Below are 18,063 nucleotides of genomic sequence, written 5' to 3' on the forward strand. Positions count from 1 at the left end.
TCATTTGGAATCTAAACCCAGCTGCATTTTCTTCTGTATTTCCCATCTCCAAAGCTGTATTTTAGGCATCTATTTGTAGATATACTGATAAATACAGCGCGTGCGTGTGTGTGTGTGTGTGTATCCACAAAGAAAGTAGTATTTGCGAAGACTGTAGCTCTGGGCTTTACTGGGTCACCTAATTAGATGTAATTGTCTCCTCAGGGAAATACTAGTCAGGGTAAAACACTGGGAAAATGTAGGGGGGCTGAAAGGCTGGGGCCAGTCAAAAAATGCCATTTAAGGCCAAGATAAAACAAAGACCCAACTCAAAGAAAAAGTCCTTAAATGGATTTGTAGGTTAAATTACATTTTATAAGCTCAACCACTTTTTCCTGAGACAATTATAATATAGGTGGGTTTTTTTGTTTTTTTTTTTTGTTTTTTGTTTTTTTTTTTTGCAGTGAATTCCTCTGTTCACCTGCTGATTCACAGAAGGCTTTCGTTTCTTCTCAGCTCTCCTACACATTAGATTTCTTTTTTAAAGAAATCATATACAACATTGTGTATTTTTTTAATAATGCCACTTTGGGTCCTAAAATACGTATCCTTGGATGTCGTGTTGAAAAAAGATGAATGAAACCAGTTTCCCTGAGTTGATTACAATCTCTCCGGTGAGAAAACTAGTGAGGGTAGAGCAACAGAGACATTTCAGGAATGTAATCTCTCCCCTGGCAGGTCCTCCAAGGACACCCAGCTCGTTTGGTTCTTCCTTGGGTGCAGGAGACCAAGGCTGAGAATCAGGCTCTAAATGGGCTTGTGCTTGGACCATAGCCTTCCAGAACTTATCATTATGTGTTAGGAGACTGAGCTGCACACCATCTTTTTAATGAGCTAAAATTCCTCATTAAATGCATTATTGCCCCACATTAGACATTTCCTAACACTCTGGTCACCCACAGGGTCTTGGACACAAAACCTCCGGCTGGAAATCAAGGGACCGGTTACTTGAAATCTCGAAGGTCTAGGAAGGATCTCCCACAAGATGCCTGAGTGCAGGTCAGCTGTTCCCCTGCTGCTGCTTACAGCACTGAGATGAAAAGTCCATCTGGCTTCCTAGAGAGGCTGATTCAGGTCCCATCACACAGAAAATGTGGAAAAAAGGACTTGGAACGTCTGGGACCAGGAGAAATGGTAGAAAACTGATCCCAGAGAACTTCAGCATCACTCAGAGCTCAGTTCTCTCTGCTTTCATCCGCGAAACTGACACTATGCAGAGAGAGGATGGCCCAGAGAAGGGCCTCGAGGAGAGTTTTTCCCTGTAGAGAATTTCTTATAGTTAGAGAATGGAGCCCTGCTCTAGTGAACCAGCAGCAGAGCAGCAGAAAAAAACTTGGAAATAGGGGTCTTGCTGTGATAATGTATTTCCTCCCTAGGAGCAAAATACAGTAACGATGATTTACAGTCGTCCTGTTTTTGGCAATTACATTGATCATTTCATGGATCAACCCTTCAGCTACCCTGTAAGTAAAGATAAGCACTGCCTCCCCCTCCTCCAGAGGGGAGAAAAGAGACGCAGGCATAAGTGAGTCATTCAAATTCTCAAGCCCAGCACCTAACCCACCACAACTCGGGATCCTTGGGTGTCTGAATGGTTCCTGCCTATCTTCTCCCCGGAGCACTATTTGCAAAGAGGAGCGCTCCGTGGAACTGCACACACTCCATTCTGCAGCCTCGACAGTTTTGTCAGTGTTCACTCAGCCACAGGCACCAGGGTAGAGGCTGCTGGGAAGCCGATGGCCCAGCATCTGTTTCCACTAATGGGCTTAGCCGCGCCTCCTGATGGACGCAGCAAGCCTGGACATCTCCCATCAGCTTGAAACAACACGGCGAGGGCTTTCCCTGGGCTCAGAGACTACTTACTCCGCTTCCTCAAAGAGATCCCCAATGTTTTTCAGCGGCTCCGCGGCTGGGCTCTGGGCCAGGATGTCTCTGATCTCGTTGACCTTTTTCTCCACCGAGTCCACAGTCTCCTGGTAAGGCCCGATCACACCGCTGATCTTCAAGGCCTTGGCTTTCTCCAGGAATTTGCGGGTCCGATTGGTCAGCTCGGCGACGATCACGTCCCAGAGGGCAAAGCACTGGTGGCAGGGAGCGCAGTCGGGGAAGACCCCCGAGTACCCGCGAGTGCACTTGTCACAGCGAGGACCCTCGACACCCTCGACGCAGACGCACTGGCCAGTGGACTGGTCACACTGCGGCGTCTCAATGCCCCTCGGGTCACAGTCACAGGCTGGAAGGGAAACAGCACTGCTGATGATCCACTAGACCACAAACCTCAGCAACTAGGCACTCAGAATCCTCGGTGTCGCTCCAGTGGGAAGGTGCCAGCCAGGCCGGCAACGTACCGAAGGCTCTCGTAGAGGCTAGGGCAGCCTCCCCCAGCACATGCATCACCTCCACACCCACTAGCCCCTTATTAAGAGTAATAATCTTTCTTTCTTTTCAGGTGACACTTATTGTGCCTGGCACCGTGTAAATGGTTTACACGCATCGTGTCACTGAACCCCATGGGATGGGTGACGTGCCCCAAGTCTTACAGCAAGGAACCGGCCAGGCCAGGGTTCTACTCCAGCCTGTTGCAACTCCAGTCTGTGTTCTTCTAAGGTCTGGCCTGCCTCTACCTCCCTTCACTCTGACTTCCCCACAGATAATTCCAGTGATATCCTGATGACACCAACGAACAGCTCCTACCATACTTCACCCGACCTGGTGACCCGACAGAACGCTGCATACTTGATGAAATGCGGTGAACTTGGTAAGAAGGAAACTCAATGAGAAACAAGTCACAGGCCCTCTAAGGACCTAGTTTAAAGGCTTTCAACAAAGTATCACTGGAGGGTACCTACCACTGTGATAACCAGCCCCCGCAGGGTCCGTAAGAACACAGGCTCATGAAATGTCAGAAGTGAGAGAAGGGACCTGGGAGCCAGTCAGCCCCAACTTCTCACTGGCCCAACAGGCATCTTAGAACCAACCAGTTCTGGGCAAACTCAGTGTTCTTGGCCAATGGACCTTGGCTGACATTACTTACCACAATGGCTGTGCCATTGAATCCTGGCTTAGAGCCCCAAACCTCAGGGGATTAATGTATTTTTTTAAATATTTATTTATTTATTTTAGGGGGGAGGGGAGGAGGGAGAGAGAGAGAGAGAGAGAGAGAGAATATCTCAAGCAGATTGAGTGCAGAGCCCATCATGGGGCTTGATGTCACGACCCTGAGATCCTGACCTGAGCCAAATTCAAGAGTCAGACACTCGACTGAGCCACCCAGGTGCCCCAGGATTAACTTGTTTTTATACCAACACTTGATTATTTCACAGTATTTATATAGTGTCTGAAAAACAAAAGGCCTATACAAACATCTCTGGGCTTAAATCCTTTCTAGGAAAAGTGGGGGGGGGATACAAAAATATACAAAAAACCTACCCCCCCCCAAAACAAATATATTTCCCTAAATAGCCTGAGGACTCCGAGGGCAGGAGTACATCTGCAACCATTTTTTCCATCCTCCGCAACAAGCACAGGGTTAACATGCAACTGGCGCTTGACTATCTTTGCCACCTGAGGTTCTAACTCCATTTTCCGTACAGGCATGCAAGGCACATTTACACACCCCTATAAAACAAAATAATCCTCCTAAAAATGCAATTTTGACTGTGGCAAAACCCAACACACTCATACGTTCAGATCGTGTTAGACCTTCTTGGGTCGACAGCTGCTCTTCGTCTCTAATGAAATATCTGCCAGAACCAGTCTCACTGATGGCCCTGAGATTTGCTCACTAACCTCCAAGCCCAGAGAGATGTGTCTGATGCCCACTCATGGGACCCGTGCCACTTCCCGCCTTTTATTACTAGTTTCTCTCTCATTGCCTGTGTTGGCCAAGGCCACTCGATGGTCTTGAGCAGCAAGTTTGAGAAGTCAGCAGTGGGGCTCGATCACTCAGGCTGCCTGGCTGTGAATACTGCCTTCCCCACACCCCACCTATGCAACTGAGGAAACTGAGTCACGGCCTCCATATCTGTAAAATGAGGTAATAATCACAGCTACCACATAGGATCACTTCCAGGATATGAAATAGCTGAATTCCAAAGTGCTTAGAGGAACGTCTAGCTCATAGTGAGCATTCGAACTTTTTATTATCATCACTTTCTGTGTCCCATGGAAGTGTCTGGTAGTTTCCTGTCCAGTCTTGCTTGACCACATTTCCACTGGGGAAAAAAAAGCTGTCATTGCCTTATGTTTTTCTTTGTATATTTGCCAATAACATCACGATTTTTTCCCAAAGATTTAAACTATGGAACATTCTGGTCTTCAACCTCTGGGTTTAAAACAGAGCATTCCCTTAGTGCCTTGGGTTTTCAAAACTAAACTTTTTTTCCCCCCTCCTTAAGTATATTGCTTCTTTCCAGGAATTTCAGGCATGTTTCATTTTCCCTACATTTTGGGGGGCATTCTCGAGTCAGGGAGCAGCTGGAGTGAGCTGTGAATAACTTTAAGTGTGTTCCCTACACCATTGTCTCTAGATGTTCCTGGAGAGAAGGGCTCCATGAGCAGTAAGTTCAGGAAATACATTCTCCTCTCGAAGATTCCAAACAAACATCAGCATATTGAAGACTCAGAGGAGTTCTGCAGGGGAAATCTTGTTTCACATCGTTTTTACCCAACTGTATCTCAAACTCATTTGACCATGGAATCTTTTTCTAGTGGGAGACATCCCCAGAGAAATAATGGGGAAGGTGCTGGAAACCACGGTCTTCATCAGTTTCTGAGGATCAGAAGAACATGTGTGAAGAGCTCACGTTCTTTAAATTTTAGAAATGGATTTCCATATCATTTGGTAAAATTTGGTCATCGTTTAGAAAGCTAGAAGTTACAGGAGTCATCCGGGTCCTAGGTCCTAGCCTGTCAAACTCGGGCATACATCAGAATCAGCGGAAGGGTTCATGAAACACAGGCTGCTTCCCCGCCCCCCTTCCCGCAAATTCGAATCCGAAGGTCTGGGGTGGGACCTGAGAATCTGTATTTCTAACATTGCCAGGTGCTGCTGATGTGGAGGGTCCCTAGACCCCATTCTGATCTAGTTAACTGACCTGTCAGTTCTTCACCTGTTCTGGCCTTCCTTTTGTATGTTACTGTGTGCTTGTGGGGGTGAGAGAGAGGAGGCGGCAGGGAGGGAGGAGGTGAGGGAATGTGTGTGTGCACCCTTCAAAGGTTGGAGGTGGAGCAGAGTCATGACTCTGGAAGCTGACCAACGCAGGCTCATGCACAAACCTAATGGCCTATGTAACAAGAGGAATGCATGACGCCATGTGTAAGAAAATTGGAGGGGGTGCCTGGGTGGCTCCGTGGTTGAGCCTCTGCCTTTGGCTCAGGCCCTGATTCTGGGGTCCTGGATTGAGTCCCGCATCGGGACCCCTGCAGGGAGCCTGCTTCTCCCTCTGCCTGTGTCTCTGCCTGTGTGTGTGTCTCATGAATAAATGACAATTTAAAAAAAAATAAAAATTAGATTGCTCAGTCTGCTCCTGCCCCCCTGCTCCCAGTGAGCAGCCCCAGGTGGGGCTTTTAGGTGGCCCAGTAGACCTGCGCCTACTTTATCATCTCTCCTAGGCTTGGGACAACTGAGGCAGATGGTGCATATGCTTTGAGTTTGCCGAGAAAATTCTTTCCCCTAGACAATGCAAAGGCACACATGTTAATTCAGTCCTAGAGAACCCCTAGAGGGTTCATACTTAGGGCGAGGGATGGGTGCATATAATTTATTTTTTAATTTGTCTACTAATTTTTCATTGACTTTACCGGTAAAGGCCCTTCTTGCTCTCATCCTGTCACGGGCACCTTTGCAAGGACAAACACTGGCTCTAAATTGTAGGATCTGAAAGGCAAGTGCACCCCCATGAAGGCTTTCCTCCTCCTCTGGGGACAGGGCTGCAGTCCAGGCAGCACCCCAAGGGCCGGCAGGACTTTGGCTCTCTCCAGAAGACAGGACCGGGTCAGCTGAACAGACCAACATCCTGTCCCTGACTGCAGTGTCTTATTTCACAGATGGCCGGACTGCAGTTTCATCCCTGAGAACTTCCACCCTGAACTTTCTCTGGAAGGCACCAAAGGGCTATGCAGTATCAGGTTTTCAAACTGAAGTGAGGACACTGCTAAGCTCCTGTGTAGACACGTGCTCCCGTCTCTGCTGCGCTTCCAGAACTGCCTCCTTCCTGGGGATGCCCGGGAGATGAGCACCGGGAGGCCCACAAGGATGACCACAATCCTAAAAAGACCCTCTCACCCAACGGTACTTCCTGCAGTAAAGGTTGGTTCTCGCCTGACAACTGAAAGCTTCACGGATGCCGGAATTATGAAGGGGACCCTCTAACCCCATCTCACATTCAATGGGATCTAAAACACACTAATTAGGGGTGCCTGGTCTAAGTGGACCTACAGCTCAGCACTGCTTTAAGAAATGGGATTCTTTACCAGAGGATCGAAGCCGTTCTCTTAGAAAGAAAAAGAAAGTATTTAGTAAAACTGTGGCCTGATCTTTAAGACGAACAAGTCATGAAGACGAAGACTAGCATTTTCAATACAAGACCGTAATCATTTTAATGAGCCATTAAGAATTCCACCAGCTGTAAATACGTTCTCGGTTATGTGGTCAATAGGTTTCCTTTGTTTTCACTAAGTTTTCTCAGCATTTAAAAACGTGATCTCTAAGAGCTAGATACGTGAAGAATAATGCGCCCGTTTTATAGATCGTGAGGCCTAGTGGTCGATGCTCGAACAGGAAACTTGGCCTATGTGCCTCTTTATCAGTAGGTTGAACTTCCTGCTTCCTTCCCATCCTTCCCTCTCCTCTTCCAGCCCCTCCAACACCTGCACGAAGCTCATCCTCCATGGCCTGGTATTCAAGGCTTTCACAGTCAGTGAAACCAAATCTCGCCATGGGTCCCCAGGGCATGGTTTCCTGACGGCACCTCTGCCCCCACAGCCTTGCTGCTGCACCCTGTCCTTGCGTCCTTTAGCCAGGACAGCGCTTCCTCTCTAAAACCTGTCAGCGAGGACCTGCCAGGCCCGTGGCAGGAACAGAGACCCTGGGCCACCCAGGCCTGGCTTCAGAGCCAGCTCTGCCCTCACCTGCGTTCTGTCTTTGGGCAAGTCACTTAACTTCTCTGAGCCTCCGATTTCTCAGCTGCGCAGCAGAGATTCTCTTCATCCTCAGAGATGACTGGTGGGAAGGATAAAAGCAAGAATATGCACAGACTATCCCTACAAGCGCTCAGCACACAGCGGTCCTCTGCGCGCGGCCCCTACAGCTAAGATTTTCCATGGAACCTTGCTGACCGACTCCGGGGCCTGTGGGTCCGGCCTCCCCTGGCAGAGGGAAAGGTCTGCATCGCTCTCTTCCTGCCTCTGGCCATCAGGTGCCTCCGTGTGCCCTATCCTCACAGGGCCTGCAGGGCCCACGCGCCCAGGTGGCCGTGCTTCTCTGCTGGGTCCAGGCCCACGAGGCGGAGCGCACACCCCGCGCGGTGCTGGTAGCCTGCCTTCCTTCTGAGACTTGACCTGCCTTGGGACAGGGAAAGTGCTAGGTCCAAAAATCTCGGAGTCCCATGTTACTCGGAGATTTGCTACACTGCCCAAAGGTTCACTGATTCTCTACCTAGGCATTTCAATTTCACTGCAAGGGAAATTTAAATAGTTTAGTCTCTTAAATGTGATTTTGCTTTAAATTCTCTACCCCCTCAGCCCCACCATTTTTTTTGGGGGGGGGGGTTGGGGGCAGGCCTTACTAATCTAACTGGTTTGGGAATGAAAGGTGGGAAGTAATGATATCACATGCAGAAACGAGCTGGCTGGCTCATCAAGAGGTCGGCAGATTATTTTCTAATTCTTTTTTTTTTTTTTTAAAGATTTTATTTATTTTTTGAGAGAGAGAGAAAGAGAGAGTGTGCATGCACAGGCAGCAGGGACAGGCACAGGGAGAGGGAAAAGCAGACTCCCTGCAGAGCAAGGAGCCTGACACCGGGCTTGAACCCAGGACCCCGGGATCACGGCCTGAGCCAAAGGCAAACGCTTAACCAACTGAGCCACCCAGGAGCCCCAAACTTTTTCTATAAAAGCCTGGATAGGAAACAGTTGGGCTTTGCAGGCCACAGGTCTCAGTCACAACTACTCAACTCTGGCGCTGTAGCTCGAAGACAGCCCCAGACAAGACATAAACGGGCACAGGCCGTGAGCTGCATTTGCCACATGGGCTGTAGTTTGGGGGTCCCTGGCCTGGCCCGCCCTGCAGGGGACACACACGCCATGACTAGGATCATATAAGCCTTCCCTCTCCTAATAAGAGTATCCGTGGCCTTCTAAAGAATCAAATTAAACCTGATTTCCCAAGTCACGCTGCAAATAAAGAATAAGGTGGGTAGTTGTAAATGAATCTCAGCCTGAGAAAATACAAGCATTCTAAAAATTCATGTGTGAGCAAAGGAATGCATATAATTTTTCTATTAAAAACAAATTTGAAATGAGAAACAAGCATGACGGGGAAATGGCCACTACCCAGAGCCTCTCATCTATTATGCCTCACATTTCCAATTTGTGCTGGTTTAAGAGACACTAGGCTTTTCCAACACCCAGAGGCCCTCCCTTTGCTATCTATGAATCAACAGAAAGATTCCTCGTGTGACCCTTTGACTCCCGGGGGGCACAATGCAGGGCTCCGAGCTGAGGGTTTCTCCAGCACGTTCGCTGGTGGGTGGATGAGATTCTCTCCATCCCCAGCACAGTGGTGGGCTTGTTCAAACTTGGGCGACTGGCCGAGAGCCCCAACCCGTGTGGACAATAGGAACATTCATCAAGTTATAAGCTGGAGGCTCAACTCATTTGTCTTTCACACAACTGCATTTTTTTTCCATAAGGAGAAACCTTTGCTATGACCTGTCTTCCTAGAAGCATGCTGTTTACGAAGTGGCACCAGAAAGTCTGTATTTGTGGCCTTGAAAGATTTGAAATTGAAGACGGTTTGGCAACTAATTACCTATTTTGAGAAAAGGAGTCACCTGCTTTCCCCATGGTTGCATCTAATTTCAGATGACACCTGTTCTCGTCCTTATTGTTGGCTCCTGTCCCTTCTAGACCTTGTGACGACACTCCAGCCCATCCAGAGCTCTGACCTCCACGTGCTGCTGTGTTTTCACTCCTGCCTCATCTGATCATACAACACCATCCCACTGCCATCCTGTAACGCACAGGGTCCGGTGGCAGCCGCGACCTCCCCATTGTTAAGTCCCGTCTCTCTCTCTGGAAGCTTTGCAGGTTAGGAGCTTTCTCTACTCCTTGCAGGTTGCCAAAAACACTTGGGTCCCAAGAGTTTCTTATGTAACAGGGTGGACTTTTGTCTGGATAAAACAAAGCAGTTGGTGAACATGGACACCAAGGATTTCACTCTTTGCAAAGTTTCTAAAGCACGATCTAACTTTTGACCCAAACAAGTTGATATTATTCCTATAAGCCTCAATTCCTTTTACAGATTCTGAGCTACAAGTCTGAAGATAAGAGTGAGGGGTAAAGTTCTACGCACTAAATGAACAATTCTCTGATTGACTCTAATTCTGGGTAACAGGCTTTTCATGCCTGTAAAAGTAAAAGGTCAGCAAGCTTTGGTGGCCAAGGCTGTTTTGCTAATGACACATGCTGGCAGAATCAGGGTACAAGCAATGACAGAACCATTATCTGGAGAAAATCAAGCCCCTTGGGGCACTACGAGATTGAAGAATCTGCGAGAATAGTGATTGAGAGCCCTGGAGAAACCCTATTTTCAACAGGATTTTATTGGCGAAAGACAGTCTAGAGCAAGTGGCCCACTGAGTATCACAGAGCTTCTCATGGAAGTGAGAAAATCAGACCCCATTAAGAACCAACATCTAAAAAAAAAAAAAAAAAGAAGGGACGCCTGGGTTGAGCGTCTGCCTCTGGCCCAGGGCGTGATCCTGGAGTCCCAGGATCGGGTCCCACATCAGGCTCCCTACGTGGAGCCTGCTTCTCTCTGCCTATGTCTCTACCTCTGTGTGTGTGTCTCATGAATAAATAAAATCTTAAAAAAAAAAATAAAAAGAACCAACATCTGCACTAATGATGGATGAGTGGAGAAGCACCTGCTCATCCACACTGTAATCATCATTTCTGTGCAACAAACCTTAACTTAAAATTTTGGTACGAACCCTTCTGGTTAAGCCTCAATTAAAAAAAAAAAAAAAACAGACTGTATACCATTTATGCAGGTTTGTCCACTGAATTTCCCCCCCCCCACTGGTAAAGAACAGACCCTGAAGGAACATATAGTATGTCTGTTTTTGATCTTTGGTAGGAGATACTCAATGACCTGCTAACTTGAAGATACCTATGATTTCGTGCCATCAAGAAAAAGGCCATTTTTTATTTAGAGTCCAATAAGGATCTAGAATTTCAGACGTGTTGCAAGGAAAATACATCAAACAGTTGATGTATTCATTGAAAAATCTACACAGATATATATCCATACTTATAAGCCTAAAACGTAGGGAAGGAAAACTCAAATAGGAAAGAAAGAACAGGACAAGAGAATAGAAGCAGTCTGTTAAAATCCTTCCCACAAAGGCTTTTGCTTTAAGAGCCGCAAAAATATCTGGCAGGTCCAAACCAAAATTGCAACAGCATGAAAATTAAGCAATCCTTACGATTCACATGATTTTAACAAGTTTTTGTTCTGAAGGAAATGTCAAGTTTTCCCTCATCCTTTCGTTTTATCCTAAGTCTAAAGGAAAATCTGGCTTTTATTCCCATTTAACAGATCCAGAGCTCCTGTCACCTATTCCTTTGCGGTGCATAGTGATGCTAGGACACTGCCCTCTGGTTCCCTTCTGTGGGGACATCACACTAATGCACATGCCCCGAGGGCATTAACTGTCAGCAGAGTCTACTTGACATGCTGGAGTCAAACGAGCTGACCAGAACAATCATTCAGCTCTGCATGTGCTGACAAGGAGGCCAGCCACGGCTACCAAATACTGCTCACGGGGAGCAGAAAATATCAGTTTGCAGAAATATGTAGTTAATGTGAACCCATCTTGGTTAAGAGCATTTTTTAAAAAAAGCCATTCAATGTCTATTCATGGTGTGTACATGCCTCTGTGCAGAGACGAGGGGACCTCCGGGGCACGGAGCAGGAAGTCAGCAGGTCCCCTTGTAGCACCTGCCCCCCCACAGGGCTAAGGTCTGTTAGGTCGCTTTCAGAACAATGAGCATGAATTTCTTGTGTAACGAAAACTAGGAATAAATTCATTTGTCCTGATGTTTTGAGTTTGCAAAAGGCTCCGGCACCCGTCTGATCCCTCCGGCCCCATCAGTACCCAACCGAGAATACCCACGGCCTCACCTCGGCACTCCACGTTGGGGTCTCCCCAGAACAGCTCCTGGCACTCGCTGCAGGTGCGCCCCCCGAAGCCAGGCATGCACTGGCACTGCCCCGTGAACTGCGGTCAGAAGACACACGTCGGTCGGGTAGTTCGCTTCCTCGGCTGCCCCCCGGGACAAGTGACACCCAACCACTTGCCTGAGAAGCCCCCCACGCCTTGAGCCAGCCACTCTGACCTCCCTCCTGCATGCCGAGGGTCCCCTGGCGGCATGTCCTGACTGCTCTTCGGCCAGCAGGGTTGCAAAGGCCCAGAGCACGTTGCACTGTGTGTGCTTCACATGCTACTAACCTACCTGGGCCACCCACGACAGCCCTGCCGTGGGGACCACTGCACCGTCAGGGTGCGTCAGGAAACAGCAGCACCTTTTACAGGGCCGGCGAGGGCCGTTTGCTTCCTTTCTGGCTGGGGGGTTAAGGTCTGATTCAGCAGCAGATGCGGACGGGGAGGAGCACAGGCCGGCCCATTCGGGGGGAGCCCGCGCAGCAGCAGGGTTCACCCTGGCTGAGCCACCAAGCAAGGGCCCGTCTCCCAGTCCATGTGCGTCCGCCACCACCGGGAGGGGTGCCCTTCTCTACCTGGGGCAAAGCCACCGGCCGGGCCAGCCGCCACCCCGATGCCCAGAGGAGCGTCGTCTCACCATGCAGTGGCCTCAGCCCGGAGCCTCACCTCGTTGCAAGACGGCCCGAAGGAATGCGCGGGGTCACAGTCGCACGGGTCGCAGCCCGTCCCGCTGGCCAGCTGCCAGGTGTTGGGCGCACAGCGGTCACAGTTCAGCCCAACCACGTTGGGGAGACACGAGCACTGGCCGGTGGCTTTGTCACACTGGCAGTCAGAGCCATCGCAGTGCTCCTGCTCGGTGCCCAGGGAGTTGCAGACACACTCTGGAAAAGAACAGTGCGATCACGTTTACCTACGTTCAGAAAGTTCGCAGAATTAGCGAACTACGCAGACAGTACAAAAATCAGCTAGTTCTACCAGCTAAGACTTTCCCTCCCCAGATTTTGGCCTGGAGATGCAAACAAGAGAGAAGGAAATGGAGGGAGGGAATGAACAAACAAATGAATAAATGAATAAATAAAACCCTAAACACACAAAAAGGGGGGGGGAAATAACCATCCCACTAAAACTGCCATTCTTCAGAACGTCTTACAACATAGACGGTTTTGGCATTTCCCAGGCAGACGTGCACAGGGACACATTTTGCCTACCAGCATTTCTTTTCTTTTCTTTTTTTTTTTTTTTAAGATTTTATTTATTTATTCATGAGAGACACAGAGAGAGAGAGAGACACAGGCAGAGGGAGAAGCACGCTCCCTGCGGGGAGCCCAACGACGACGTGGGCCTGACCCCGGGATCGCGCCCTGAGCTGAAGGCGGACGCCCAACCGCTGAGCCGCCCAGGCCCCCAGCCTCCCAGCATTTCTGAAATACTCTGACTTAATAAGCTGCGGCGCATCATTTTCAAATCGAGGACTGGACTGGGAATAACAACAACAACAACAACTATGCCATGGGACTGGAGATCTCAAATGACTTCAAACTCTTGGCAGGGAGCAGCAGCCAGGGGCTGAGGCAAAGCAGGAAGAAGCCCTCCAGGCTGCAGGGCCTCAGCATTCCAGCAGGTTTGTGACAACGTGGCCTGGGGCGTGCAGCTCAGCGGGAGGAAACGCTGGCTGATCTCTTGATAAGAGAGCAAGAGTGAGTTCTGGAAGAGTCTTCAGAGATGCTCCTCCCTCCTTAGGCTGCAAGGCACGGACAGGTGGACAGAGGCAAGGTGGGTATGTAGGACCTCTGAGTCCTGGCCCCGGGCGGGGGGGTGAGGGTGGGGGTAAGTTCGCGGGCAGAACAGAAAACCCATCCGCTCTGGGGTGGCGTTTATCAAGGTGACACAGCTACACCGGCTCTCTTTTGGTCGCCTCCCTCAGGCACTGAGCCACTTCTTGAGACTTTAGGTCTGCCCCAAAATGAGGATGTAGGGCACAAAGAAAAAGGAAAGAAAAGGTCTATCTCCTCTTTCTTTGGTCAAAGAAAGAAAACTTGCTAAGTGGTTTCCCACGTGAAACAAACACCCAAAGGGGCGCCCGGGTGGCTCAGCGGTTGAGCGGCTGCCTTTGGCCCAGGGCGTGACCCTGGGGATCCGGGATCGAGTCCCAGGTCCCATGTCGGGCTCCCTGCATGGAGACTGCTCCTCCCTCTGCCTGTGTCTCTGCCTCTCTGTGTGTCTCATGAATAAATAAAATCTTTAGAAAACCCCACAGAAACCAACAAGCCCCAAAGAGCCGAGGAAGACCCCCGGTGGCGAGGGAGGCGGACGCCCCCAGGGGCCGAAGCGGGGCGGCTTACTGCGGCAGTCCTGCCGGAGGGCGTCCCCGTAGTACCCCACGCGGCACAGCTGGCACCGCTCCCCTTCCGTGTGGTACAGGCACTTGAGGCACCTCCCCGTCTCCCTGTCGCAGGCTTCTGGGTCCGTCGTGTCGATGTTGTGGTGACACTGGCAAGGCCGACAGGAGCCCCCGACGTCCGAGGGGTTGCCGAAGAAGCCGGGGGCGCAGCTGTCACACCTGGAGCCTGGGGACCAAGCAGAGCCCGTCCAGCTTACTGGTAGGAGGGAAGCGCCGCGTCCCCCCCCACGCCCCTGGCCGGGAGTGGGGGTGGGTGGGTGGGGGGACCGTGCGCCTCGCCCAGCCCCGGACGACCGCACATTAAGGGGAGCCCCTGGGGGGGTTGAGAGGCATACGACAAACCAGACGACGAGTCAACGATCTGGGGTGATGTTCCAGCCTTCCCCCACTTTGGGACTCCTGGGCCCGGAGGCAGGAAGGGGACACGCGAGGACACTCGGGTGCGGCCGCGCTCGTGCCAGGGAGCAGCAGAGCCTCCCCGAGACTCGGGCACCCGCTGCGCTCCGTGGGCCCCACAGGAGGGGAGCGCTCCGGGTGTCCCCCCGCTCGGTGTTCATTACGATGCTAAACGTGACACCGAACCGTCCCCGTGTTCCCTCCCTTCCCTCTGTTAGCCACTAGGCTCAGGACGTCGTCTCTCCCACCGCAGGCCGGGCCCTTGCCTACCGACGTATCCGGGGTCACAGACACACGCCAGCTGCAGCGTCACGGGGTCTTGATAGCAGCTACCGGCGAACTGGCGTCCGCTGTCGGGACCGTCCGGGCAAGGACAAGGGCGGCAGTGGTCCCCTGACCCGATGATGGGATCACCGTAGTAACCGGCCAGGCACCTGCATGGGTGGCAGAGGAGAGCGGGCCGTGAACCCCAACTGCGAGGAACCTGTTACAAGAAAGAGTCTTACAAACCGTGCTCTCCGCTCGGGACCATTTCACTCCCCGCGCCTCATGCTTCCACTTGGAGGACTTCCCATGAGGGCAGCGGTTCTCCAATGTGAGCTCCAGTCAGGATCCCTTGGGGGGCTTGTTACGACAGCTTGCCGAGCTCATCCCTTCATGTCTGACCTAGAGGGTCCCGTGGGACGCTGATGCTGCTAGTCTGCGGGTCACACATGCGGGGTCAGCAGCAGAAGAGATACACCTCCTCCTGTGCATCCGACTGTCCCATCAGCTGCCTGCCTGCCCTGAGCATTCAAGAGTTGGGGTGCAGCAGGGGGGGTGCAGGAAGGCAGCGTGTGACTGTCTGTGTGCCCACCCGGGGGGCACGGTGAGGAGTTAGCAAGCCCATGGTGACACGCTCCACATTCCTTTACCAATAACAAAGCTGATAAGCAAGCTCTCCAGCTGCAGGACTCTTGTCTGTCTGTCAGGTGGTTTCAAAGTAGGAGAGGCACGAGGGATGTCATTTATCAACTCCCAACTCTCCTCCTTACGAGGAATCCGTGGAGGTTAAATGACTTGGCAAGGCTTACACAGCCCGTCAGTAATGAACCAAGATGTGAATTCAGCATCCCGACTTGCAGAAAGGAATTCTTTTACTATGTGATGCTGCTTCTCAACGTGAGTGATGAATTCGGGTACTTTTTTTTTTTTAAGATTTTATTTATTTATTCATGAGAGACACAGAGAGAGAGAGAGAGAGAGAGAGAGGCAGAGACACAGACAGAGGGAAAAACAGGCTCCACGCAGGGAGCCCAACGTGGGACTCGATCCCAGGTCTCCAGGATCAGGCCCTGGGCCAAAGGCGGCGCTAAACCACTGAGCCACCCGGGCTGCCTGAATTAGGGTACTTTTTTTTTTTTTTTACTTCCCGTAACATAAAAGGACTTTGGAGATCATCTATTCCAACCCAGTTATTCTATCAGCAGACAGCTGGACACTCGGAGAGGTGAGCTAACTTACCCCGGGCTCTGGAACAAGTTAGAAGCAGAACTGAACCTGAGCTCTAAGGATTTCCAACTCATTTTTGTTTTTCATGGTTTTATTTTTTTAATTTTTTATTTTAAAGCAGAGGTAGTTTTTTTAATGGGTGGGGGAAGGGAGATAAATAGGAGGGAACGCTGTTCAAAGGAAACTAACCTTCTATTTAATTAGATACAGACACAGATAATAAGAACATGTTCTCCCCAAATTTGTGCTGGGAAAGTCAGCCGAGATGAAGCAATTTGGTACAACGGGTTCTGAGAAAGTTTTCTAGGAGGCCTTTTTCTAGGTGAAATAAATCCAAATACTTCATGATAGAAAATGAGTGTTCATTTCCTGCCTCTCCCTCCACTTCCCCCCTTGGGAATGAGCTGAGCCTAGAGCTGCTTCTTAAATTCACAGGAGTGAAACTCTGATCATCCTGGAATGAAGAAAAGAATGGTAAGTTGGCTCACAGGATCCCAGATATTTTATAAAACTTTGTCATCCATATGTAGGGCTAAAATTTTTTTCCCTTCCCACACCCTTTCACATTCTCCTACAAGAAACAAAACGCTTTGCAAATAAAATCCAGAAACAGTCACAAACATTGAGCTAGCTCTTCTCACGGGATGCTCATCCCGCCACATCGCCCCGCGTGCCAGATTTCACACCCATGTGGTGGACAGCCACCTGTGTTCCCTACCTCTCTCTCTCTCTCTCTCTCATTCTCTCATTCTTTTTTTTTTCCTCTCATTCTTTTTAATCTGATTTTTCCCTCTATACGTCTCTCAAACTTATTCTCCAGCTCTCAAAGAACACTAATGAAAATCTTAATGCAGAAAATAGGAGTCAACATCAATATATTAATTTCTTCCAGTCTTGTATAACTGTTTCCTTATTACCCTCTTAAAAGGCAATTTTGTGGTTGGAAGGAATAACTTTTATTCAAAGGAGTAGTTAGTGGAACCTCCAAATTCCTTTTTTTTTTTTTTTTTTTAAGAATTTATTTATTTATTTGAGAGAGAGTGAGCAAGAGAGAGACAGATCATGAGCAGGGGGTGAGAGGGAGAGAGAGAAAAGCAGGCTCTGCACTGAGCAGGGAGCCCGACGTGGGGCTCGATCCCAGGACTCCTGGATTATGACCAGAGTCAAAGGCAGACCCTTAACTGACTGAACCACTCAGGCGCCCCTGGAACCTCCAAATTCTTGAACACCACTCTAGCAGTTATCTGCTTCTATGAACATCTTTCCACCCTAAGTTAATCACTTATTCAATTTTCACTGGCAATCTCTCTTTCATCTGATGAGCAATTTTTGTACTGACTGAAGCATTTGCTGACATTTTAAAAACAAAAGTCCCAGATAGAGTGGACGGATGTTAAAAGACAGAAAATTTATTGAGGTGAAAGGTGCAGACTATTACTCCAAAAACACCCAATTCTCATAGCAGGTCTAGCTTTCATTTGTAATGAGCGGTGTTAAGTCAGCATGTAATTTTATCACGTGGCTTACTATCTACTGAACTTGACTGTAATGTTATTAGGGGTACATTCCAGGTCCTCATTTAGCTACAGCTAGTGCAGTGTGCCTTATAACCATAATAATTACTCAATTAATTTGCTAAGTGGAGAAGAGGTCTACTTTTGCACATTTTATGCGGCCTCCTGGCAGCTAGAGCTGCAAAAAGTGTTTCAAAAAACAAAGCTGTCTGAAATGACTAATTCTGTTTGGATCTGGTTTCTACTTTGACCCCAATTAGGTGCTCACATTTCAGAATGCTCATCCTTGGCGAGAATCTGCTGAGACAGGATTTCTGTGTAGGTCTATGCTGACCTCGAGGATGGTGCTCCAAGAGAAAAGCTCATGTTGGCTTTGTCCTCTGCTATATCCCCAGCACCAACACCGTGCCTGGCACACAGAAGATACAAACTAGGGGATCCCTCGGTGGCTCAGCAGTTTAGCGCCGCCGTCGGCCCAGGGCGCAATCCTGGAGACCCAGGATCAAGTCCCGCGTTGGGCTCCCTGCATGGAGCCTGCTTCTCCCTCTGCCTGTATCTCTGCCTCTGTCTCTCTCTCTCTCTTGTGAATAAATAAATAAAATCTTAAAAAAAAAAAAAAAAGATACAAACTAAATACCTGCTGGATAGGAGCACCTGGGTGGCTCAGTTAAGCCTCTGCCTTTGGCTCAGGTGATGATCCCGGGGTCCTGGGTTCCCGGATGGGGCTCCCTGTTCAGCGGGGGGCCTGCTTCTCCTTCTGCCTGCTGCTCGTTCT

The 18,063-nt window shown here is 49.6% G+C and overlaps 1 protein-coding gene and 1 long non-coding RNA gene across 2 annotated transcripts in view; one reads left to right on the top strand and one right to left on the bottom strand.

Moving 5' to 3' along the window:
- The window catches only part of LAMB1 (laminin subunit beta 1), a 69,233-nt gene that overhangs the window by 13,826 nt on the left and 37,344 nt on the right, over window positions 1-18,063 (bottom strand). Inside the window, exons 20-24 of the mRNA XM_077864052.1 lie at window positions 14,554-14,717; window positions 13,829-14,053; window positions 12,153-12,367; window positions 11,447-11,543; window positions 1,903-2,272 (exon numbers count right to left, since the gene is read on the bottom strand). Coding sequence (XP_077720178.1) covers window positions 1,903-2,272; window positions 11,447-11,543; window positions 12,153-12,367; window positions 13,829-14,053; window positions 14,554-14,717 — 1,071 coding nt within the window. The remainder of the gene's footprint in view (window positions 1-1,902; window positions 2,273-11,446; window positions 11,544-12,152; window positions 12,368-13,828; window positions 14,054-14,553; window positions 14,718-18,063) is intronic.
- On the top strand, window positions 13,743-17,872 carry LOC144292996 (uncharacterized). Its single transcript, XR_013360425.1, has 2 exons — window positions 13,743-14,086; window positions 14,537-17,872. It is a non-coding gene; the product is annotated as an uncharacterized LOC144292996 (long non-coding RNA).

This window comes from Canis aureus, chromosome 21 (genome assembly GCF_053574225.1).
Source record: "Canis aureus isolate CA01 chromosome 21, VMU_Caureus_v.1.0, whole genome shotgun sequence".
Classification (NCBI taxonomy): domain Eukaryota; kingdom Metazoa; phylum Chordata; class Mammalia; order Carnivora; family Canidae; genus Canis; species Canis aureus.